The following is a 26,773-nucleotide window of genomic DNA, read 5'->3' as shown; positions in this document are numbered from 1 at the left end:
CAGTATGCATGACTGCTTTATCCACTCATCGTTGCCCACGTGGATGTTTGAAGGATTTTTGTTTGCTAATTTAACTCAACAGTACAGTATATATGAACACTTTATCTCATCTCAAGTGCAACATTGCTTTTGGCTGACTGTCTTACTAGTGAAATCAACAAACTTCTGGATCATAATTTACGGGGTACAATTTTTTGATCTCTAAACATTCTAGGACATCACTTACATCACAAGTATTACACGAGTGGTCAAATCGGTGTGACATTCGGCTCCTGAAGACCAGTCAATAACCGTGTATTGGCTGGTCATCCAAGAGTGTAAAAGGTCGACTGGGTGTTGTACCCCCCCCCCCCAAACCTACGAGCTGCATACTCCCATGAACAGTCGAGTACTCTTATCAGTGCCACTTGGGTGCATAAACATAATGATTAAATTAACAAGACTTTGACGACTGTGCAAACGTGCTCAGAAGTGAGCGCACTAACCCTGTATGACCCTGCAATCTAACAAAAGGTTCTTCACTCTGAGCCCCGAAGGCAACTGCTTTACTGGGATAATACATTATTTAAAAACATTCACAAGCACTGAGTGACTACGTGCCGGTATCTTGCGGTAGAGGACCGCAAGTTAATACCCATCCCAGAATTGATACACAGAGCAGGAACTTGGGAGGCTGGGCCACAGAAACATTGCATGCCCTCCGAGCGGATTAAAATAAAGCAGTACAGGTTTTCCCTCGCTTTATGCGGGTCCGGTTTTTCTACGATTGCGGCTAACCTTTTTTTCTACACAAAATGCTATATATGCGGTTTTAATTCACTCGCGATGCGGCCGGACGTGGGACAACATTGTGCGCTGTGTGTGTGCTGTGTGTGTGCTGTGTGTGTTGTGTGTGTGTGCTGTGTGTGTGCTGTGTGTGTTGTGTGTGTGTGCTGTGTGTGTGCTGTGTGTGTTGTGTGTATGTGCTGTGTGTGTGTGCTGTGTGTGTGCTGTGTGTGTTGTGTGTGTGTGCTGTGTGTGTGTTGTGTGTATGTGCTGTGTGTGTGCTGTGTGTGCTGTGTGTGTTGTGTGTATGTGCTGTGTGTGTGCTGTGTTTGTGTGCTGTGTGTGTGCTGTGTGTGCGCTACTCGGCAGTCAGCTGGCTCTTGTGCAGCTTCGCTTTGTTGCGCCCTTTTTTGGACAGCATCTACTACCGCACAAAGCGAGGGAACCCTGTATCATTTTGTACTCAACTTTCCAAGACCAAGGTGTAATTCTATAAAATGCTTTTTCAAGCTATTAATTATATATTCAAGCATTGCCCTACTCGTGTCTCAGGCATTGGAGCCAGTGCTCATTTGCATTGGCAGTCCCGAGCCACGGGTGAAATGTCCATATTCGCTCGATCGGGTTCACTCAACCAATAGAAGCACACATCACTTCTGTATATGAGGCCACTATTGTATTTTGGAGTTGTCACCTCGTTAAACGTTTTGAACTGAAACTATTGACGTTTCAAAGTTGCGCGTGCTACTCATGATGATCGACCCTGAATGGGTTCGAGCAAGGTCAACCTCCGACTTGGAGTTAGAATTTGTGACCTTCCCATTGCGAGTCGAGTGCTCTTAATGAATGTATTGTTTAATATCCCACTTGCAATACATGGCCCGGCAGGAGAAGTGCAGACAATGTATTGGTCGACAAGACACGTGGAGCCTCATGCCAGGCATCGGACCCAGAAGAAGACACCGCAAGAATAACTTCAAAAGGTGTCACTTCAAGGGGCTTCTTTTACCCAACACAAAACCGCACTCCCTCCTGCATGTTCAGATTGTTCACCGCATGCCACTTTCAATGTCAGCCTGAGTTGTATTGTAGAATGCATTTCAAGTATTATTCAAAAACATAACAGAGAGTAAATTGTTGTGGTCTGTACTTTTTGGTTCTTTCGGTAACGTCACGTAGGTAAAAAAATAAAATGAATAATTTCATTTAGAAAAATAAAATGAATAATTTCATTTAATTTTTCTACCTACGTGACTTTACCGAAAGAACCAAAGAGTATGGATTCCTGCAGTCACGAAAGCTTCACATCTAAATTGTTGGAGTCTGCACTCCTGGCTGCTCAAACAAGTACATGTAGAGATGCCCATCTGTCTCTGTGGCCTTGATGCAGTGGATACAATTCCACATTCCTTTGGCAGGGGTCAGGCGTTCCGTAGGATAACCACTGTAACCCCATTGAGAAAACAATAATCATGAGCCAATAATAGTTTTTTTACCCTTCTATCTGGCAACAAAACTGACACCTTTGATAATGTGCACTATCAGAGTTATGTCTTTTGTTTCTATTATGACTGCAGGTATTGCGGTCTATGCAAACATGACTCCTTGTAAAAAGGTGTCAGTTTTGTTGCCAGATAGAAGGGTAAAAAAACAATTATCATATTTTTACTGGCAAATGAGGTTCCCATAGTAATCATGAGCCAAGTTCACCGCCACCACCTTGCATTTTACATCTTTACATTGAGACCTTCCGATTGTGTCTTCAGCCACAGCCACCTGGCAGGACTAGGATACTGCAAGACCTAGAACAATAGAGGGCTTCTGGGTGAGTGACATGGTCCTTTGTGGGATAATGTGTGGCTGACAAGTTGTTGGTGGTGGTGTGTTTAAAGCCATCCTCAAGCCCGCACTCGCTCGGGAATGTGGACTCGAGCCCAGTGGCAGATTCTGTGGTCAACGAAAACAGCCATCGCTCACAATCAGCTTCAGATTCTCCACTCGAAATGCGACCACCTCTCTACTGTTGGTTGCGCCGAGGTATACGGTAATTTAATCCTCGAGTCTTTTTTTCAGGAGCATCTTGCATCCTGGCTTCCTCGTGAATGCGAAACACTCCATACTACAGCAATTTTGCTGTGGCGGTTCCACTTGAAGACGGAGGCTTGTATTGCTCCCGAAAGGGCGTGATTTAATTTAGTTGTTTTCATTTTATTTTTTACCTACGTGACTTTACAAAAAAAAAGTACGGACCCTTGCAGTCACGAAAACTTCAAATCGCTCATGATAGTGTTGAGGATTTCTGGGTCTGGGCCTTCAGGGGTTTTAGGCGGCTCCCTCCTCAAACAAGCACCGAGGTAACACCAGGGTCACCACCACCTTTGCCACGCGACTGAATCCGGTTATGTTTCTGAGTCGGCCCTCGTTCTATCAACACATTCCTGCGGAGGGAGCTGGTAGGAACGTTGGGTTGCTCGGTCAATGGCCAGGGTCAACGGCGGCGTGGTGTATTCCGCAAATATGCCCGACTGTGAGGGCGGGCACAAGCCGGCGTGAGTAGGTTAAACGTTGAGTTTTATAAGGGCACCACGGGGTGACCAGCCCCATCCCACCCAGCCCCTCCCCACCCAGCCCCTCCCTCCCTGCATGACGGGCACAATAATCCCCTGTGGGCTGGTGTAACCAGGAGTTTCCTACCAGTATAAACTGTGCAGTAAGGTGTTATGAAGTTCAATACGATGCCGCCAGATCTCGGCCCAAATTAACTCCTGCCTCCCAAACGCAGATGGCAATTCCCAGACTGTCCGGGTCAAATTTCTCCACGTGATGACCACCGTTATTTCCGACAAAGTGGGTTTTCATTTTAACGAATCAATCACGGAGTTGACCTCTGCCATTTGAAAATGCAGTCCTCTCAATTGCGCACCTAAATCTCTGTAACCACAGTGCTACCTGGGGCAGGATTTCATCATGTACATCACTTGGTCGATTCACTATTCACTGCTGGATGAGGGCCTCCGTAATCCGCGCGGGGTTATTTGACCATAGAGGTGGGGGGGGGGAGCACAAGACTTGGAGCAGAGACATCACAACAACAGCTGCCGATGTAGCGAGACTTCAGAAAACTACACAAAAACAAATATTTACTTATCGTTGGTCAGTAGATGAAAGCGAAGAAATGCATGAATGTGTCGTGTAAAAACCTGGGCACCACTGCCTATCCACCAGGGCATGTGTGCGCACATTTTTTTTTTACTGCTGTTACAAAAGTGATTTTAAAAAACCCAAGCAACTTGAAATTCGTTCTCTCCTTTAATTTTCATCAACCGCGTACTCTGCCATGTAAGCAGCGTGTGCACATAAATAATAACAATAGTAATTTAAATTTGTACTTGCAGATTAAAAAACTACCGAGATGCGTGAACAGGATTGTGCAATACAGCATTATTGTAAGATCAGAGTAATGCTGCGATCCTGTTTAACTACATTTTCAGGATGTAATCAGATTACTCCTCCGCATAAACGCATTTATCACTTTATTCCAATTGATTATACATTTCGACCCACTTAAATTATGGTGTCAGCAGATTTAATTAATGAAAACGGTAGCAGCTAATGGGTCACTCCACACAAGCTATGATCAGATCATCTTACTGCTGTTTGAGGTTTCAGCAAACTGTTTTTTAAGGTCAGCAGCGATCATGTAATCGATTACATTGCTTTGAAAATGTGGCATTACATTAAATTGGTTAGTAACGTAGTACATTACTAATAAATTCCGGCACGCATGTTCGCCTATTATTTCACTCTTGCATTATGGTTGGCACTGCTTCTGACCTTACTTGTGTTGGGAAAGTCATCAAGGCACAGACTCTACACCAGGGATTACAAAAGTCCAGTTGTCGCTCCCATTGCTCTGCAACACTGACCAATCTTGTGTTCAAATTCTTCAATTTCCCATTCCATTGAAATTTGCGAAATAAGTAGGTTTTATGAAGGATAGTAAGGGATCTTTAATGCAATTAAATATGAAAGTGAAATTAGCATCTACTGGCATTTACAATAACAATTAAAATTCTGAATTATAGCAAATGTTGATTCCTTTGCAGCCGAGAACTATAATAACAATAGTAAACACAATTGGGCATCACCGTTTTATTAATTATTGCAGTACTCAAGAGTGCAAGACATTATGGCACATTTATGTAAAAGGCTAAAGGTCAATACCCTAAACAGGATTTGAACAGCTCATACTCAATATGGTGCGGCGAAAGGCGTGGGCCCAAGGCTTAATCTTAAAAGGTGTTAGAAAGTGAGGGGCAATGATGTTGGCGACACCGCATCTTATCGCTTCTTTCCTTCTGCGAGATCCCTTAACTGTTACGCGGTCGAACACCTGATGTCCAAGGTTTGCTCTTAAGAGTGCCATCAATAATACCATCTGGTTTTTTTTCTCCTTTGCTGACCAACCATTGCCTCGGTAACCAGTCCTCCGTCCTGCATACACGCTCGCCCTACCAGAACCTCCTTTTCCTGCTACTTCTACAACGCTCTATCAGAACTTCCAAGTAGCTTACATTGTATTACACTGCCCAATAAGACAGACCAGGGAACTTCTGTAATACAAGGCAAGGCTCACAACTAGCTACATGTGCCAGCAGCCATACACACGTGCACTGCAAATTCCAAGGAAAACCATGTGGTTGAGAGGTTTGATATTTCTAGGTATTTAATTATGACCACGTTTGTTCATATAATTATTACATAATGGCTGTCAAATATTACCAATTACAAATCACGTAAGTGCTACACCGGATTTGGAAATAATATAAAGTGCATCTTCTTGGTTCTTTCGGTAAAGTCACGTAGAAGGGAAGTAATAAAATAATAAAAATAAAACATAATAAAACAATTGTTTTATTTTTATTTTTATTATTTTATTACTTCCCTTCTACGTGACTTTACCGAAAGAACCAAGAAGATGAATCCCTGCAGTCACGAAAGCTTTAAATCGAAATTTTATTATGTTTTATTTTTATTATTTTATTACTTCCCTTCTACGTGACTTTACCGAAAGAACCAAGAAGATGAATCCCTGCAGTCACGAAAGCTTTAAATCGAAATATAAAGTGCGTTTAAATTAGATTTTTGCATAAGGCACTGCATAGGTATCACTATAATATTACTATTATTATTATTAAATATTAACCAAGGCAAGTTACCCAACATTAAAAAGATATTGGTATGGAAAAATATGTAGTATACTGGTGGGAAGTACACGTGATGCGTTGGCAATCTGTGCAGGTAATGTTAGAAATGAATATAAACTAAAAATGTGATATTTTACCAGGTAAGGCCCACTGATACAACTCTTTTTTAGAAGCGACCTGGCCACAGATGACATCTCAAAAGTGTTTTTTTCACGTGGAAATTTATAGCAGCCAAATACTCTAAAAGCATGTTTCCAATGCGGAGAGAAAAACCCCAAAGGACCCGGACGAAAATCCACACGACCACGGGGAGAGAGAACATGCAAACTCCAAATATACAGCAGGCAGGCATCAGGGTCGGGATCGGACCCACGACTTCCTGCACACCAGGTGAGATAGTTAACATCTCGCCAACGTGGCGTCCATATTGGCGAGAGGTGCACGTCACGGGCCCTGCCCTCCCCATAGACACCCTGGGGTTCGTTGGTGGATGGGCCCGACCCAGTAGAGCAGGGGGGTCCCCAACCCCCGGGCCGCCGACTGGTACCGGTCCGTGGCCTGCTAGGAACCAGGCCGCACAGCAGCAGGAGGTGAGCGGTGAGTCCGCGTGTGTACACACTCTACACACCGCATAGTGGTGAGCGGTGAGTCCGCGTGTGTACACACTCTACACACCGCATAGTGGTGAGCGGTGAGTCCGCGTGTGTACACACTCTACACACCGCATAGTGGTGAGCGGTGAGTCCACGCGTGGCCCAGACCATTATTTTATTATTCACCACTTCCGTCCGCGCCTCTTTCCCGCACTGCGCACTTGTCTCGGTCACAGTGTTGGTGAGCCCACAAGCTGCTAACCCCTAGCCAACATGAGTCAAAAACAAACGTCGCTGGAGAGCTTCTTTGAAAAGGGGGAACGACCCAATGATGAACCCCCCCCCCCCCCCCCTGGTCCGTGAAAAAATTGTCTTCCACGAAACCGGTCCCTGGTGCCAAAAAGGTTGGAGACCTCTGCAGTACAGGATGCCCTGGGACTCATCAGTTCTTCCCCGGCTGCCCCTAACCGTCAATCTGCCCATCACCCCCTCCCCACCACCACCCCACTCTACCCCTCAGAGCGTCTTCAGATGCGGTTGCATTTAGACGCGATATAATTTGAAACGGTTGTTACTGTTGTTGTCGTCGCAGTGTGTAAGGAGCGCATGCAATGTGTAAGGAGTACTGTGACGTTGGTAAGAATTGCGGATCATCCGTTTCGTGGGCAGAAGGTGTAATGTGCATGTAGCGTGCGTTAATAAAGCGCACAGGTCAGGCGAGGTGTTAGCAAGTGGTGGGCGGTAATGTGTACGAGGATCAGCAGGTAGATATGGCGGGTGCCATCTTGAGAAAAAGATGGCACCCGCCAAAAGAAATAAGTCCTCCGAAGCAAGAAAGCATCGATGCAACGCACAAAGCGAGCGAGCGAGCTGCGTGGAGGGGCCAACCAGCAAAGCGGAGAAAGAACGAGGGACAGCCATGCCAAGGCAGTGCTGTAAGAAAAGTGGCGTTAAACCTCCGCACCAACTGCTTCTCCAAAACTGACTCGAAGTTAACGTTCACTGTGACCCACTAAAGTGGTAGTCAATCATGCGACCTCATTGGAGCCAAAACGGCATTCACAAAAGTCACGGAACAATCGCATTGGCTTGTCGACCTTAAATTGTCGAAAAATGTAAAACTACGCAGAGGAGTGGCATGGAGTGTTCCAAATGTTGATTCTATTATCACATCAGAGTCAAAGTCAGGCAAAAGTGAAAGTCTCTCCCTGCTTAGACAAGCCACGGGGTGATCCTGGTCTGTTGACAGCCCTGCACCAAGGTGTAAATTCCACGTTAATTTGTCAGGGGACCAGCTCTGAATAGGACGAGTGCTGTCAAACTCACAAAAGAAGTGACTTGTTTTAACCGGCCCAACAGCGATTATGAAGATTTGACCCCGATGTGAACCCTTCAATCTTCCAGTGCCGTGAGCACAGTGCCACCAGCTGCAGCAGCACTGATATATACAGTCGGCTGGCCGATTGTTTCGGATTTAGTCTGACTGAAAGCGAATGAGCGGGGGGAGGGGGCACAATGCAGTGGTTTTGAAAACGTTCACTTGCCAGTGCTGTGAACACGAGCAAAAAGAGAATAAACTCTAACAAGGCCGTGTTTGGAAAGAGGGGTAGATGAACAACCACGTGAACATGTGGAGTTCACTACCCAACCAAGCACAGTCTCTACCCCTAATCGATCTAATTGCAATTGAGACCGATCTGGTCTCTTGAGATCTCACCCGATGAAACAAAATAAACTTAAACGTGAATCCGAACGAACTCTCCAGACACGAGCCCGAACCTTATTCGCACTCGGCACTTTCTCTTATCATAACCCTCAAATTGTAACAAACTACCTCAACACTAACCTGACCACGCTGTAGCCAACCAGACCAGCACTCGACCCAGAGCACGAACTCGCCATCTACTTCCTCGCACTATCCCTAAACCTAACCACACTCGCCAACCAGACCCAAGTCCGAACCCGTCAGCGCGATGGACTGCATGTGTCCAGAAGAGCCTCATTAGGCATGTGAATACTGCCCACGAGTATCCAAGCAGGCTGAGCCGCGCGAAGCGTGCAACACCACGACGACCTGAGCGACCTACTTAGGAAGGAACTCCTGAACGCGGCTCCCACCTCTGGGGCAGTACGGCGGTGGTAGTGGCTCGTGAAACGGCGTCGGCACGTCAAGGCAGGCTGTATTAATATCATATTCAGATGCGATATGATGTAATATCATATTATTTACATTGTTACGCAACATAATATATATTCGGCCCTTTTTGTTAAGCCACTTCCCGATTAGGGCTTGCCCACGCCACGTCGGTTATGGAGGTTGGCAATACCTCACCCCGAAGGACAGTGTGGGATGGTGAAGGGAGGGACCGGTTTGAATATCACTCTCCATTGATGACAGCCGCGGGCTGGGAACCAGAATCGGATGTCCGGGTTTGTAACACTGTGCGTAAACCACTGCACCATCACCACTTCACCCCGAAACAACTAATGTCTTGATTTCTAATAATTTGTTGCATAAGAGAAGATACGCGTAATATGATGCCTGCGGTAATTACAATAAGTTCCATCATCCATTTTACTTCATCTAAATTGTATTTCGAGCGAACATCCTTCGTGGTGTAGCAAGTGCAGATGCTAGTTTGAATAATCACCAGACCAGCCGAATCTCAAGACTCGTTTTCAGTCGGGTTCTGCCTGGAATGGTTGGCCAATCTCATCAGAGCTTTGCATGTGGTAGGAAACCAGAGTACTGATGAGAAAAACCACATTTAGCGAGGGAACAGCAATTAATCAAACGTCCACACAGATGGATTCAGAAATCCTTTTGCTGTCCTGCAATTTCGTGGTCACCTTGCAACTCATCTAGTTTGCACGTTTCGCATCGTCTATATGATACACCGACCCCTTGTCTCCGAAAGCGGTGCATTAGAGGCGTGTGCCACTTCGCCCAGCAAACCCTATCCCTCACGGAAAAAAAAGCCTCTAGCCCAATCCCTGACGCATAACCCAAACCCCAGCCCCACCTCTGACGCTTCAACCAGCGAGTGGGGAGCACACCCACCCACCCCCCCCCCTTGCAAGCCTGAGAGCTGTGTGGTATTTAATTGATATTTACCAGAGAAAATACATTTTATGTTGGGTTTTTTCATATTTATGTCAGGCCCCCCAACTTTAAAATCTTGACATTTCAGGGACTGCCACCCCCCCCCCGCCCTGGGCTAACATGGGAAGTTTTTAGATCCACCCTCTGCAACCTGCCCCCCCCCCTCCCCCTTTTCATTTTGTTTGCTTTTCCCTCTTGGTATTTGCGATGCCCTCCCAATGCAGTGAGTGGGGTTCGGGCAGCAACTGGCTTTGCTGGCTTGACGGTGGTCGGTGGGCGGTGGGGATCACGTGACGGTGGGAATCACGTGACGGTGGGGATCACGTGACGGTGGCGATCACGTGACGGTGGCGATCACGTGACGGTGGCGATCACGTGACGGTGGCGATCACGTGACGGTGGCGATCACGTGACGGTGGCGATCACGTGACGGTGGCGATCACGTGACGGTGGGGCTGAGGATGGGGGTGTGCTCCCCGACGGAGCTCTCGCTCCACGACGCCGGAGCGGGCAGCGAGGAAAAGGGTGGCTCCCCGTGCACGCGGCCCCGCACGGCCAGAAGCACCACGCACCCCACCCACACCAGCAGGTCCACCCACACCGCCGTCTATGAGAGATAAATACAAGACACGCCAGTGGGTTCATGTATGTATGTATGTACAACTTCTTTCACACCGTACTTATCCAACCGGCAGGTCCATCCATACCGCCGTCTGAGAGACAGCGCCATACGGCATGCACATACACATGAACCGCACGAAGAAGCAGGTCCACAAATAAAGCTGTATGGGGCAGACACAACACACTTCTTTTCACGTTACACAATATGCCATGCACGCAATATGCCAAGCACACCTCCGATTAGCACAATTGGCTACGTACGGTGCAAAAGAAGTTCAACATATATACATATAAGTACACACCGCACCTCATATGTCAATCAAACCAGCAGGTCCACGCATGCAAAAACAGCGTGTACATTGTATCGCGAATTGGGACAATTAGTGAAGCCAAATAATGGACTGAAAATTGTGATCAACCCCCTTACTAGTCACGCTTAGCGTAATAAAACTGACCACGCCGATGATATCGCCAAGTCTTGCAAAACACTTCACGGTAAGCGGTGCACGCGGGAACAGAGGCGACTCGTTTGCCCCCAATTATTTTCCTGTTCACGGATTCGTTGAGGAATCGATCCGATAATTATGAGTCGTGTCATTAGTTACTTGTATATAACCAGTGTCACTCCAGCTAAAGGCATTGTCAGGCTTACAGACAGCACTGTGTGTACAGCAGGTACACACGCGTGCGCAACACCACCACCGCCATTCGCCACTAAGCGGTGGCGACGTCACCAAGGCACTTGTGCCAAGGTAGATGCGCTTTGAGGTCACGTGAGGTGTTGAAGGATTCACCGACAGCTCACAGGTCAGGCCCGCATACGTACCAGGTCGCAAACGGATTTTGATTCCTTACCCGTACCTGTACCCGGCCGCACCAGGGTCGCAAATGGGTATCGGGTAGGGTACGGGTATCGGGTACCCGATTGCGACCTCTGGGATGAAGCCATGTTGCAGGCGCGGGTGGGTTGATTCAAGGAACTTGAATTGTGAGAACAGACAAGACGTTGGGAAATGAGTGACAAACGGTTACTCACCAGTGACTCACGGCCTACCCGTACCTGGCCGCACCAGGGTCGCAAACGGGTACCCGTACCCGGCTGGGTACCCGGCTGGGTACGGGTAACAGAGTATTGGATCAGGTACGGGTATCGGGTACCCGATTGCGACCTCTGATACGTACACACGTACAGTCACACAAACAACAGCCACCATTCGGCACGAAGTGGCGTCACCACAGCGCACAGACACACACTCACAGCTGCCAAGCCAGCTCACCTCCCCAGAGATGACGTTATCGTAGAACCGTGCTCCATTGTGGCTGTCGGTCCAGTTCAACGCCTGTGCGTCCCTGCAGCTGTGTGGACACACGTGCATGCACCAACAGGCTGTTAAAGTCTATGCAGTGGGGGGGGGAGTTGTAGGGTGTTTGCCTTTGTTGCGCGTGTTAAGTGTGCGCACATGAGCGCGTGTGTGCGTGCTGGTGCCGTTACCTGTGCAGCGGGTGCACCTTGGCGGAGGCGGTGATGAGAGACTCGCACCAGCGGCCCAGCCCCACACGCAGCACACAGCCGCTCACCAGCAACAGCAGCGCCAACACCCCCGCCACCACGCTCGCCACACCACCCCACCACGCCGGCCTGCAAAGACAAACATTCCCCAGACAGCCTTTAACGAAACTTAAGGGCAAGTGCTGTTATCGAGCACCTATGAAGGCCGGCACACGAGGGGGTGGGTGGCCAACACCACGCCCCGGCGCCTTTTTCTCCCCAGTGGCGATGTTTACACACCACACCAGGTAGTCATTTGAGGCTGAATCGACCTAGAAGACCGGTTCAGATAATCGTCACTGGTGTTGGCTGTGAGCGGGAATAGAACTCGGGTTACTGGGTTCGTAGCACAATGTGCAAACTGCTCCACTACCGCTCCCCACACCGGCCTATGCACACGCACGCATGACAACATAAACCGAGACACGCCAACGCCTCTAACTAGGATTTGAACTCGCGACATCTCAATTCTGAGCTCAATGCTCTGACCAAAGTGCCACTGGCCGGCTATTTATCAAGTGGCACATTGATACATGAGCCAGCGAATGAGCTTTCATCGGCTCTCCCAGTTGGAATCTAGCCAATGATAAACTGTGCAGTTTGCCCAGATCACCGGACATCTGTGGAAAAATAGCTTCGTGCTCATCATATTTCTCCAGGATAAATAAAGATTCTGATTAAACATACCATGCAGAAGAAACGCAAAACACAATCGGCCTTTGTTCCGGCGTTGTGGCGCACGCATGTAACCCAGCCCAGAGTCGGAGGATCAATTGGAGATCACTGCACACTGCGAGACTCTTTACCTGCAGAGCTACGAGGCAGCCACGAGGTGGAAGTATGGCAAGAGGCTTCACGATCCTACGCATTATCTGCTCATATGCGTGGGATTTTCTCCGAACACTCCAGTTTCTCCCACAAGCATGACATTATCAAGAAGATTTTTTTCAATAAGTTTGAATAGATATTATTTATTGGTATTCAGGAGGTGCTGACCAAACATCATCCCCATTGTAACGACCGTCTGAAATTAGTCTTGAATCTCAGTTGGTATATCCTAGATACTTAAATAAATGGCACTACCAAAGTAGCGAACCCATGGAAAAAGAGACTTTTAGTCACCCATGGAAAGGTTATAATTAAAGGTCACTTAATTGCTCTTAAAAAAGTGTGTGAGGGGCACTGACCACCCCTGCATATCGTTATACGAACAGACACCGCCACAATACGTTGGCTACTACAATTGCAGCAGTACATCGGACATCGCCCTCTCCCCCAGTGCAAGCCCTGTAAACATTTCCCCGTGTTGGTATCATGTACTGCTGCGCTCGCAAGAGACAGAGTAATGTGGCAGCATCTGCAGGCATGCAGTGTAACACATGCACCGTGTGAGATCACAGGGTGGCTTAAGGGTCAAAACACTAGGCCAGCAACACTACTGATGTTTGAATCCATCTTTAAGCGGCGGCCTGCAATTAAACCAGGTTTAATCGCAATCGTCAATGACTGCAAATATTTCGCTTTCATTCGGTTTTTCACTTCACTCCAACAAAAAAAATATTAATTTCACTCCCATGCGTCAAACATTGATATATCGCATGACACGCGGGACTATTCAGCGCCACTAGTGGACAAGTGGTGAATTCAATCTCAGAACTAGTTCTGTGATATTAACTTCTACAGGATCACCTTTAGCAAAATGTACTCCTCTGCAAACTTTCAAATGTATACTTTCTCTCGTGATAAGACACCGATTTTGAGATTGGAAATAAACCGGGGTAAAAGACACTTTTTGTTCAACACACGGCGGCTGCACCTGCGTGCGTCCTCCGTGCAGGCGGCGTGCAGCCAGTAGAGGATGCTGCAGAAGGCGTAGACGGCACCCATGACCCCCGCCGCCAGCGGGAAGGTGCAGGCCGACACGTTCCCAAAGTGCGCGACGCTCGCCACGCCTCCCGCCTTCACCTCCGCCTCCCCGTAGAGAACGCACCCGCCAGAAAACGCTCCCTGCTCGCACACGCATGCGCCACAGGCGGGGAACCTTATACGTATGTTGAAGATTTGGAATTTGTTTACTTTTATTTTCACCAAAGGCGAGCCCGATATGCAAGCGGACAGCTTGCAAATCCGGGAATCGACGATCGTGGAGAACCGTCCGGACGCAGCTGAGCCGTAAATGGGGCGGGGGAGTGGGTAAAAGGAGGGGATATTGAACCAGGATTTGAACTCGCAACCTTCAAACTGCGATGCACTCACTCTGCCGCTGATCCACCTGGCCAGCTATGAATGACAAGCAATCTCCGACCTCACTTTGGCTTGTCGAGACTTGCACTTTTGTGCACTCTCGGGTATTCGTTAAATTCTGTACAGCCTGGCAGCATCCACAGTCATTACTGCCATAGGCATCTTCCCTGGGTGTCGACCAGGCGGTGCACATAAGTGTTGCACGTATGTTGAACTTCCTTCGCACCTTACGTATATCCAACTGTAATAATCGGGTGGTGCGGGGGAAGACCAACAAACTAAACACAAAAGCGGTTCTAAAGAAATTAGTTCTAAATCTATTTTTAAAAGTGCACATAGCTCCAGTGGCTTTCTAATATCGGAAGGAAGAGCGTTCCAGACGGTCGCGGAAGCGCATCTGAAAGCGCGCGATGCACTGGCTAGCAAAAGCTGCTTGCGAGGATGACTGGAGTTCCCTTAGCGGGCCAAATAGGGACTAAGTACCTTTGGTGAGACAGGCATTAACACACCTCAGCAGTGTCCAGTCTATAATATATTGACGGATACTTTTTTAACCTACCCCCCCCCCCCAGAGGGATGAATGGCTTGGTCAAAAACAAAGACTCTTCGTGGCGAGCTCTGAATTTAACCAAAATTGCAGGACGTGCACAGGTTTCCCATTTTGACCGCCATAACTGAGTCGACTCAATTTTTATTTTTAACGCAGGGTACATTCATCAGAAAATAAAGCCTACGCCAAAAACCTTCCATGCCGCAGGCTTGAAAAATATGTGATGTGAGCTAAGGCTGTGTTGCATGTGAACACAAAACAGCTCTTGTCCTGAAACAGGGCCGCCTCAGTCGGTCACATTGCGGCTGCAGTGTATGGGCACTCTGTTCGGCTTTGGGATGTGGGTGCAATTGGCCTATGAAAGTGTTATTAATTTTAAAACTCAGCTGAATGTAACAAATGTGGAAACTGCTGTCACAAAGTCAACTTCAAAATGTCTCCCTGGTGAAACGGGTGCTGCGGTGGTGCTCATCTCCACTGCCAGTGGTGGAATTCCACAATTCCTTGGTAAATGGACACGATGCTGTGCAGTACCCACAAAGTGGTAACCATTTACAATCCCCTGGTGGGGGGGGGTAATGTGCTCGTCTCGATTCATGGCTGGTATACGAACTCACCACCTTCCACTTGTGAGTCGAGTACCATAGGGCCACCCGGCTAGGTTAGTACCACGATGCAAATAATGTTCAGCCCTTTGTTAATCTAAACACATTTTTTTTATTTTACCAGGTAAGGCCCACTGAGCTACATAGCTCTTTTAAAGAAGTGACCTGGCCACACATGATAGCCCAACGAAGTGGCTTATCGTCCTGAAATTTATAGAAGCCAAATACTCTAAACGCATGCTGATTCTAAATCTGGAGGAAAAACCCAGAGGAAAATCCATGCGATCAAGAGAGACATGCAAACAGCAATGATACAGGCGTCAGGGTCGGGATCAAACCCACGACCTCCTGTATACCAGGTGAGGAAGTTAACGTCTTGTCATCGGGGCGCCCTTACTAATGCTGGATGCAGCCCTCACCATGTCACGTGGGTTAGGGAGGTCGTGCGACCATAGTTCACTACATTGCAACAATGCAGGTAGAATGTGGGGCCGAGGATTGGTTGAGATATCACTCGCCAATTATGTTAGCCGTCACTGGAATTCAAATTCAGGTCGCCGCGAAGATGGTGCACTGCACTGTCCATTGTGCCACTGCTCTGTTGCAAGTACCACAATATGACAACCAAACCAGGTTGTGAAAATGTTTTAGTTTAAGGAAAAGGTAACGAAATCTTAACTGTCAGATGTGGTCTTTGCGCAAGCCAGTTATCCGGAGCTTGACGGATTGTGCAGAGATTAGAATGTGTTGGAAGACTACCAATCGAAGGGGAGATAAAAGGGAAGAGGAGATAGCAGTAGGGCAAGTGGAGGGTTGTTAAAACATTGCTGCGGAGCCTTGAGTGTTCATCCACTGTTGGATGAAGCGCTCCCCCCACCCTGGGTTGATGAGGTGGGGATCAAAGACGGTGTAGTTGTTGCGGCGCAATGTATGAATCCGAGGCAGGTTTCGTTAGAGGCTCACCCCAAGTTTATCGAGGGCTCACGCAGAATCAAAACCACCCTAGCCTATAACTCCCCAGGAGACAGGGTACCGTGATCCCTACAACTCCGGCTAACTCGGCTCTCCACCCTGCCCCGGGCCGGGACTACCCCCAACCTCGGCCGGTCGGGCGGAGTAGCCTCCCCTAGCCTCGTGTGAGGATCAACTACCCCGAGTCCCCACTCCTACCCCCGACGAACCCCGGTTACATCCCGGGTCCCCCTTTAAATACCCCCCCCCGGGCATGACGTCACCATCCCCCAAGGCCCGCCTGACGTCACGTTTTGCGACGCCACTCTCTCCGAGGGCGAGCGTGACGTGACGTCACCCACTACTCCCCTACACAAGTATAGTTCAGCACAATGGGTTTTTCTGCACTGCCTTGGATTACAATGGAGCCTCGCAACAGCGTGCAATGCCTGTTCTATGCATCGTGTCGTAAATTCAAGAAGCACCAAGGCTCAACTCTGCTTAGCTTCTGAGAAGTGGTGAGATCAATCACATTCTGGGTGGTTTATTCACATTCAGTCATACTGATACGCCTTCAAATACCAAATTCTGGAAACAGCTATTTATGATGCTTTGTGTTACACAAGCGCAACAAGTCACAGTTTCCTCACTGAGCAATTCATACTGCGAGGGAAAGTCCTGTTAGAGAGTACCTATTAAGGTCAGCAGAACACATGTGGCCAGCACCATGCATACTCAAAAATGTGTCTATCATGTGATGATTTTCAAGCCATGGGGTTTAATATGGCCAGAAACACCACCTATGTCCCTGCCAATGCCCATTTTGTTTTCACTGCACCGGGTACTCGTTTAAGGTCGAGTCAATCTAAGGAAGGGCCAGATCTGGTGCTAGATCAGGGGTTGTAAACCCGTAACAGACCAAGAGCCAAAATGTACCCATAAGTGTATGTATATTGACAGTTTTCGGCACAGCACAGGAGACATTCATTATTCTTTGCTACTGTGATAGTAGTTTCTACATTATGCCACTTGGATAGAGCCGCACGTGGTGGATTACAGAGCCTCATGCGGCTCGGGAGATGCCAGTTGGCTACCGACATTGTAGATAATCACCACTAACATCAGTTATGACTGTAAATAAAACTCAAGCGGGCCGGGTTTATAGTGCAGTGTGCCAACTACGACGCTACTACCACAAAGACCGTCGGGGCAAGTACTGCTAGCGAGTCCCGATGAAGGTCGGAACGGCACACGAGGGGGTGGTTGGTCAACACCACGCTTGGCACCCTTTGTCAGCCTAGGAGAGGCCTAGGACCGATTCAGATAATCGCTACCTATGTTGGCTGTGAGCAGGAATCGAATTCGGGTCGCCGGGTTTGTAGCACAGCGTGCTAACCTCTACACCAGGGGTCCCCAACCCCCGGGCCGTGGACCGGTACCGTTCCATGGCCTGTTCGGAACCAGGCCGCACAGCAGGAGGCGAGAGCAGTGAGTCCGCGCGTGGTCTGCCCCCATTGTTTTATTATTGACCACTTCCATCCGCGCCTCTTTCTCGCACTGCGCACTTGTCTCAGTCACAGTGTTGGCGAGCCCACAAGCTCTCACCCCTAGTAGCCACAATGAGTAAAAAAACAAACGTTGCTGGAGAGCGTCTTTGAAAAGGGGGAAAAGACCCAAAGATTAACCCCCCCCCACCCGGTCCGTGAAAACATTGTCTTCCACGAAACCGGTCCCTGGTGCCAAAAAGGTTGGGGACCACCGCTCTACACTACCGCTCCTCACTACTACCACAAAGATCCCCCATGTAGCCATAACAGACTGTTGGGGCAAGTGCTGTTAGGGGAGCACCTATGAAGGCCGGCACGGCACAAGAGGGGGTGGGTGGCCACCAAACACGCGTACGCACGCAGACACGTGCACACGTGCGCACGTGCGCACGTGCACACGTGCACACGTGCACACGTGCACACGTGCACACGTACACACGTACACACGTACACACGTACCTGCGTTATCGCCATGGCCGTAGCCACGATGAGGCCGGATAGGAAGGCGGCGGCATAGAGAGTGTTCTCCAACACGAGGAAGAGGTGGTTCGTCATCCCTCAGTTCCTCCTTCTCCTCTTCTCCCCCAGGGAGAGCAGAGCCTGTCCTGGACTTTCCTGCCCAACCGCACCTGTCCACATTCAGAAACATTCATTGAGAGTATTTCGCTGCTATACATTTCCACATGAAGAGCCACTTTGTTGAGCTAGTATTTGTGGCCAGGGCGCTTCTGAAAAATAAGTTAACACCTCAGTGGGCTGTACCTGGTAAGAAAAAACAATTGTTTATTTTTTTTGTAAGCAATTTGTTTACCTTTCTTATACTTTGCACTCCTATCGTGTTTCTGTATCGAATGTTTCTGTAACGTTCTGACCCGCCCCGACTGGACATCTGTGAAAATCAGCTTCATAGCTCATCGGATTCTTCCAGTTTAAATATTCTGATTCTAACAATGTGAATTAAACTCCTCCAAACCGCAACCACCTCACCATATACTCTACGTCCTCCATTACTCAATGAAACCCGACCTTACTTGACTTGGCCATACCTGAAAGGCTCCTCAAATACCTGACCTGGTCATCTTTCTCTGACTTACTTCACCTGACCGGACCAAGCACTCAAAATGTTACTATTTTTTATTTTACCAGGTAAGGCCCACTGAGCTATATAGAGTCGCGCTTTTTAATAAGCGGCCTTTATTACAAATTATAGATGAACGAAGTGGATTCTCACGTGGAAATTTATAGTAGCAGCCAAATACTCCACATTTAGAAACATGCGTTTAAGAGGGAAAAATCTGAAAACCCAGAGAATAATCCACGCGACCACGGGGAGAACATGCAAACTTCAAATATACAGGCGTCAGAGGTTCGGGATCTAATCCACAACCTCCTGTATACTTGGCGAGGAAGTTAACATATCGCAAGTAAACCTCCCCAACCCAACCAAAGGCATTCCTTCCCTACATAACCCCACAACCCAACCAGATCAGACCAGTGGCCAGCAGCATAAAACACGCAAGCAATGTCTCTTCTTTTGTAATTTAAAGCTGTTACAAGGGAATTAAAAAACAACCACTCAAGCTTTTATGCAACGACTAGCGGTAAGGACACGGCGTTGCTCGGGCAAAAAAGGCAGACACACACATGGACTTACACACAGACATTAACCCACACACATAGAAACACATCGACTTAAGACGCACACACACACATATATATGGTTAAACCCAGGATGGATCGTTAGCAGGCCAGCCTAAATGTTTCTAACCGGCGAAGATGTTCCATTAGGGGGGTGCACGTTTCGCAACGATATCACCGGTTCCTCTTTTCATACCCTCAACAACACATGCATTTCTTTCAGCTACATACCCAAGCTATGCCTCGATTCATTTGTCAAACTAAAATATTTGACCGTGACGCCCAACGAAAACAACTTGCGTGTGAATGTGTGTACACACGTGTTGCCACGTGTTTGCGATTGCATGCGTCCATCGATCCCGTGGGATTTTTCAGCCGACATATCTTGAGAGAGAAAAAAAAAAGTACGTGTAACACGGTCAGCGCAGTGATGTCACTGGAATGATCGCTACTTTAAATAAATGTTCTCCTGATTAAGGAAGCTTCTAACTCAGGGGTCAGCAACCAACATAACAAACAATAAAACACTCAAAATGTCAAGAGCCACCATGCACTGTGTGGTGAATACGAGATGGTGGTGATCTTTTATAAAACAACGGCAAGAAGCAGTCCTTGAAGAGACGCAGGTCGCTGACTCCTGCCCATGGTAAACGGGACTCTCATGGTAAACTAGACTCCTATGGTAAACGGGACCCCCCCCCCCCCATGGTAAACGGGACTCCCATGGTAAACTGAACTCCCATGGTAAACAGAACTCCCATGGTAAACGGGACCCCCCATGGTAAACTGAACTCCCATGGTAAACAGAACTCCCATGGTAAACGGGACCCCCCCCCCATGGTAAACGGGACCCCATGGTAAACGGGACCCCATGGTAAATGGGACCCCCCCCATGATAAACTGAACTCCCATGGTAAACGGGACCCCCCCCCCCCATGGTAAACGGGACTCCCCCATGGTAAACAGAACTCCCATGGTAAACAGAACTCCCATGGTAAACGGGACCCCCCCCCCATGGTAAACAGAACTCCCATGGTAAACAGAACTCCCATGGTAAACGGGACCCCCCCCCCCCATGGTAAACGGGACTCCCCCATGGTAAACTGAACTCCCATGGTAAACGGGACCCCCCATGGTAAACTGAACTCCCATGGTAAACAGAACTCCCATGGTAAACGGGACCCCCCCCCCATGGTAAACGGGACCCCATGGTAAATGGGACCCCCTCATGGTAAACTGAACTCCCATGGTAAACGGGACCCCCCTATGGTAAATGGGACCCCCATGGTAAACGGGACTCCCATGGTAAACGGGACTCCCATGGTAAACGGGACCCCCCCTATGGTAAACGGGACTCCCATGGTAAACGGGACCCCCCCTATGGTAAACGGGACCCCCATGGTAAATGGGACCCCCCCATGGTAAACTTAACTCCCATGGTAAACGGGACCCCCCCCCCCCATGGTAAACGGGACTCCCCCATGGTAAACTGAACTCCCATGGTAAACGGGACCCCCCATGGTAAACTGAACTCCCATGGTAAACAGAACTCCCATGGTAAACGGGACCCCCCCCCATGGTAAACGGGACCCCATGGTAAATGGGACCCCCTCATGGTAAACTGAACTCCCATGGTAAACGGGACCCCCCTATGGTAAATGGGACCCCCATGGTAAACGGGACTCCCATGGTAAACGGGACCCCCCCTATGGTAAACTGAACTCCCATGGTAAACGGGACCCCCTCATGGTAAACTGAACTCCCATGGTAAACTGAACTCCCATGGTAAACGGGACCCCCCTATGGTAAACGGGACTCCCATGGTAAACGGGACCCCCCCATGGTAAACTGAACTCCCATGGTAAACGGGACCCCCCCTATGGTAAACGGGACCCCCATGGTAAACGGGACTCCCATGGTAAACGGGACCCCCCCTATGGTAAACGGGACTCCCATGGTAAACGGGACCCCCCCTATGGTAAACGGGACCCCCATGGTAAATGGGACCCCCCCATGGTAAACTTAACTCCCATGGTAAACGGGACCCCCCCTATGGTAAACGGGACCCCCATGGTAAACTGAACTCCCATGGTCAGGGATAGGCAACCAAAATAACAAAAGACATTTTATCGAATTCGGTAAAGAAAAAAAACCCTCAATATTTCAAGAGCCGCAATGTGGTCCGTAACAAAGCCCGCGGGTGTCCGCCGACCCCTGTTCTAACTCATCCGTCAGAGCACAGAACCCCGGTGTACTGGCTGGTGCAGCTGCGGAGATCATATCTCTCTTTGGGTGGCATCACCCTTTACCTAGGGGGGTTTATCCTCAACCTCTCAGGGACCTTGAGGCCACCCCGTCAAACCCTTGAACAACTTTTCGCACGCCAATATACAAGCTTATCAAAATGAAAACCCGTCTACACAAGCACCGCCAAATGTGAATTTTAAAAAGATCCGCGAATACCATTAGCTGATTAAGAATAGGGTTTTTACTTTTCTGGCAATAAAACAGGACGTGTTAAGATGTTCTAACACCAAACAGAAACATTTTGCAAGGAATCATGTCTGCATTAACCACACGTACTTGTGATGAACATGCAAACAAAAACATGCTCTGCTAATATGTAGAATTGTCTTTGAAACGGATTGGTCTACACCAGAGACAGTCTTCTTTAGGGCCTAGACCACATAACGCCAAAAGTAGAACAGCCATTAGGGGCCGTCCATAAATGACGTCACGCACCTGGGGGGGGGGGGGTCAGACATTTGTGACGATGTGACGAGGGGGGGGGTTTGAGAAATGTGATGTCACATCAAAATGCGCAACTTTAAATAAATATAGACAACACGTTCTACTTAATTAAATAGACTTTTTGATACATGTTTTCTCCTACAACATCAAAGTGCAGCGCCAAATTAAATACGCACTACAATGACAATAGTTTAAAGCGATTTGAAGCATGTTTTATTTTTTGGGGAGGAGGGGGCAGAGCTTTGTGACGTCATATTTGAGGGGGGGTCTGACTTTTTGTAACGCCGTGTGACGAAGGGGGGGGGGGGGTAAAAAAATCGTCCAAAATCACGTGACGTCATTTATGGACGGCCCCTTAACTGTTATTTGTTAATATTTGTACCTTCCGAGATGCTTACGGGGCCACAACCCAAATCCGCATGCTGATGACGCATAAATTGGAAAATCAATTAAAACTCTCCGGTCAGGTATGCAGAGGCTGAGGGGGGTAAACCAGTCAGAACAGAAACCGTGGAACAAAATACTACAGGACTCAAAAGCCCGATTTCCACCACGCTGCTCCGAACGCAATTACAGGTAGTCCCCGAGTTACGATGGGGTCCGACTTACGATATTTCGATCTTACGATGCGATACGAAAAAATTGTAAAATATTTTACATTTCACGCGGCAGGCAAACGCAGCAGCGTACGAGGTACGATCTTGTACGTTCAACGCATGTTAAAAGTTTTTTTTTATAGCAGATAGGATTGTGTTTCCTGAAAAAAACTTTCTATTAAATTGCAGTTCATATAGGCAGGCTAAGAATTTACCTTGTTTTTTTTACTTTACATTTTACTGTGCAATACAGTGTTGTAATTAATAAATACATGCAGTAAATAGTTTATACAGTACGGTACTGTAAATTGCTCTGTTTTGCTAAATTACCACCATTCTTTAAGACTCCTGGGTAGGCTAGGCCATCTTCGACTTACGATATTTTTGACTTACGATGGGGTCGTCGTAACGCATCTCCGTCGTAAGTAGAGGACTGGCGTCATCTGGTCCAACACCAATGGAGACTAGGCTCTAAGAAAGGCTGTCTCAGGTGTGGACCAATCAACTTCAAGGACAGTGCATATCATTATCATCATCAAAGTTTCGATTTAGAGCGTTCGTGACTGCAGGGATTCATCTTCTTGGTTCTTTCGGTAAAGTCAAGTAGAAGGGAAATAAAAAAATAAAAAAAATAAAACATAATAAAATAATTCTCACGACGTTTTGGCCACATGTTTTATTTATATTATTATATTATTTCCCTTGTACATTACTTTACCGAAAGAACCAAGAAGATCATCAGCGTTGTTTCTTTTTGTTTGCATTTTGACTTCTTGTGTTGTGGTTATTGCAAACATGATGCCTTGTATAAAGGTGTCAGTTTTTGTACCAGTTGAAAGGGTAAAACCTATTACTAGAGGACTACCTGTATTCCGCTCAGTAAACCACCTCGATGCAACACCGTGATGCTGCCGTTGCTGGCACACCAGGGGTCGTCGGGCATTAAAACACAACAAGCGGAAACGTTTGTTGTCGGAACGGGCATGCGAGTTTCGAGATAGCATGGTCCTTTAAAGGACCGCATGAGGCTCTGGAACCAACACGTTTCCCCGACGCCTCGTAGCCATATACACAACGACGGATCATAAATAAGAGCGGTCTAAATAGATGTACGCAATGTCGGCGAACCTTGCATGGGTGGTTTTGTGGTTGGTAGATACGACTGAACTTAGGAAAAAACGAAACAAGAATTGGGTTTTACCCTTTCTGGCAAATCAAACTCGGTAGGTGTGAAGACGTTCAAACGCCAAATCGAAACCTTTTGCAAGGAAACCAAGTTAGCGCATTGGCCACGCGGACCCGTGCTGCACGTGCAGACAAAACACATTGTCCTGCGGAAGGAGCTGGTAGGAACGTTGGGTTGCTCGGTCAATGGCCAGGGTCAACGGCGGCGTGGTGTATTCCGCAAATATGGCCGACTGTGAGGGCGGGTACAAGTCAGCGTGAGTAGGTTAAACGTTGAGTTTTATAAGGGCACCACGGGGTGACCAGCCCCTCCCCACCCAGCCCCACCCCACCCCTCCCCACCCAGCCCCTCCCCACCCAGCCCCGCCTCACCCAGCCCCACCCTCCCCTCCCTGCACGACGGACGGACACAATAATCCCCTGTGGGCAGGTGTAACCAGGAGGTTCCTACCAGTAAAACATGCTGTGATAAATATATGCACCGTCTTTTGAAAACGGGCTTACTGCCAGACAGGGTAAACATTCTTATGTTTCCATACTTTGATACTGCCAAAAATGTATCCCATGTTGACTGTACTTCTATGCTGCTGCTGCACCGAGGTGTGGACCTCCCTTCCCCTCCCAGCCCAGGTCCAGGCTCAAGAACCCCTTCCTCCATCAATCTCGATTTGAAGTTGTCGTGACTGCACGGATCCATACTCTTTGGTTCTTTCGGTAAAGTCACGTAGGTAGAAAATAAAATACATTAAATCACGAAGTTTCGGGCGCAACACAAGCGTCCGTCATCAGGTGGGAGGACAACCACAGCAAGAAACAACTGCTGGTGTTGCGCCCGAAACGTCGTGGTCTAATGTTTATTTTATACCTTCGTGACTTTACCGAAATAACCAAAGAGTCTGAACCACTTCCTCCTCTGGCCCATCGTCGCTTTCCCTCTAAAACAAACAAACACGCCGTGTCCACGACCACAGCTGCTGCTGCTGCCGCACCACGCTGTTACACCCTTCACACACACACACAATGTGTGTGTAGGGTTGTCCTACACACACACACCATGTGTGACCTACACACCATGTGTGTGTGTGTAGGGTTGCCCTTCACACACACACCATGTGCGTGTGTTTAGGGTTGTCCTACGCCCTCCATGTGTGTGTGTAAGACAACCCTACACAAGGCTACCTACACACACACACCATGTGTGAGCTACACACCATGTGTGTGTAGGGTTGTGCTACACACACACCTACACACCGTGCGTGTGTGTAGGGTTGTCCTACACACACACCTACACACCGTGCGTGTGTGTGTGTAGGGTTGTCCTACGCCCTCCATGTGTGTGTGTAAGACAACCCTACACAAGGCTACCTACACACACACACCATGTGTGAGCTACACACCATGTGTGTGTAGGGTTGTGCTACACACACACACCATGTGTGAGCTACACACCATGTGTGTGTGTGTAGGGTTGTGCTACACACACACACCATGTGTGAGCTACACACCATGTGTGTGTGTGTAGGGTTGTGCTACACACACACACCATGTGTGAGCTACATACCATGTGTGTGTGTGTAGGGTTGTCCTACACACACACCTACACACCGTGCGTGTGTAGATGTGTAGGGTTGTCCTACACACACACCGTGTGTCCCCTACACACCATGTGTGTGTGTAGGTCGCCTTCGTCGTGGGGCGCGGCCAATCCACTGCTGGATGAATGCCCCCCCCCCCCCCAGCAACAATCCGCGCACACGGAGGCGATTTCGCCGCTCCGTCTCCCTGGGGCTCGGACTTCCATCTCGAAACGCGTTCCCTTCTGCCCCCCACCACCACCAACATCACCAATGAATACTTATTTGATTGTCGGCCCCCTAAACGGTGCTCTCGCAACAAGTTAACGATAGTGTCGGCGTGTCGTGCCTCCCCCCCCCACCACCAGCAGCAGCACCGTCGTGTTTGTTGATCTACGACGGGGTGAAAGTTGCAACTTAAAAGTCTTCGTACAAACATCGCGGATGGCGTCGCCTTACCCAACAACCACCACCACCAGCAGCACCAGCACGAAGCAGCAGCAACACGGCGTAGACAAACAGCGGGCGGTTGTTGTTGTTGTTTAAACAATCGCGATGTCAATTCGCGTTGTTGTTGTTGCTGCTGCAGGGAAACTCGGAGGCCGAGCGATGGACGACGCGGTGGAGACGGATGAGGGTTGCCGATCCTCTTGGGAGGCCGCCAACCGCGGCGCGTGACCCGTGGGGGGGGGGGGGTGTATTTATAAAACGCGTTTTGTGTGGTTTTTAAACGTCACGACTCACGCGCTGCGCGGTCGCGTCCCTACGCGGCCACCGTACGACGTCATAGTCGACGTCCGGGACGAATTTATCAATGGGAGCCGGAAGTTGTTTTGGTTGAACAAATTGCGTTTTTTTAATTGGCATTTTAATTCGCCGAGACAATTATATATATTTTACGGGGTCTGCGGTGACTTGTTTGGGGTTTAACCGAACGAGTGGAATTGTTTACGGGGCCTGGCGGGTGGACAAAAACAAACTACTGGACATCTGTGAAAAAGAGCTTTATAGCTAATCGGATTCCTCGCGCAGTATTTGAATCAAGATTCTGAATGCCCCCAGGCTGACGATGCAGCGAGTGGACGCATCAGCACGTCGATTCGATTCCTCGAATCGTTGACAGCAACGATTCCTAATACTCGCCTTATTCACATGCATCAACGGCCGCAACACTCAAACGTACACACGCACAACTCCACTAACGCACGACTGTTGTATCAACTCACACAAACAACCCCCCTCCTCCCCGACATTCGCTGCGTACTGACAAAACTACAAAACGCCACCAACCGAG

General features: G+C 48.5%; 1 protein-coding gene across 2 annotated transcripts; it reads right to left on the bottom strand.

The window, feature by feature from the left end:
* Positions 1 to 5,689: 5,689 nt before the first annotated feature.
* Positions 5,690 to 26,675, bottom strand: TMEM179B (transmembrane protein 179B). 2 transcript variants are annotated; one of them, XM_078608695.1, is made up of 6 exons: positions 25,939 to 26,675; positions 18,195 to 18,364; positions 13,655 to 13,845; positions 11,782 to 11,928; positions 11,567 to 11,645; positions 5,690 to 10,275 (listed from the first exon to the last, which is right to left on the bottom strand). In XM_078608695.1, exons 2-6 carry the CDS (start codon positions 18,288 to 18,290, stop codon positions 10,108 to 10,110), a joined length of 681 nt encoding a protein of 226 aa, XP_078464821.1. In that variant the 5' UTR covers positions 18,291 to 18,364; positions 25,939 to 26,675; the 3' UTR covers positions 5,690 to 10,107. The 2 variants fall into 2 exon arrangements, with proteins under 2 accessions (XP_078464821.1, XP_078464822.1); XM_078608696.1 differs by lacking the exon at positions 25,939 to 26,675 and adding an exon at positions 19,694 to 20,024.
* Between the last annotated feature and the right edge of the window lie 98 nt (positions 26,676 to 26,773).

This window comes from Lampetra planeri, chromosome 30 (genome assembly GCF_965212315.1).
Source record: "Lampetra planeri chromosome 30, kcLamPlan1.2.h2, whole genome shotgun sequence".
In the NCBI taxonomy this organism is placed as follows: domain Eukaryota; kingdom Metazoa; phylum Chordata; class Hyperoartia; order Petromyzontiformes; family Petromyzontidae; genus Lampetra; species Lampetra planeri.
The sequence above is the reverse complement of the archived record's forward strand: the minus strand, read 5'-3'. Positions and strand labels throughout refer to the sequence as shown.

Bases quoted from the DNA above. Each gene is read 5' to 3' on its own strand.
- TMEM179B (XM_078608695.1), bottom strand. From the start codon at position 18,290: ATGACGAACCACCTCTTCCTCGTGTTGGAGAACACTCTCTATGCCGCC. The intron at 13,846-18,194 runs GTACGTGTGTAC...GTGTGCGAGCAG, and splicing joins CGGCCATGGCGATAACGCAG to GGAGCGTTTTCTGGCGGGTG. The intron at 11,929-13,654 runs GTGCAGCCGCCG...TTGTCTTTGCAG, and splicing joins TGCACGGAGGACGCACGCAG to GCCGGCGTGGTGGGGTGGTG.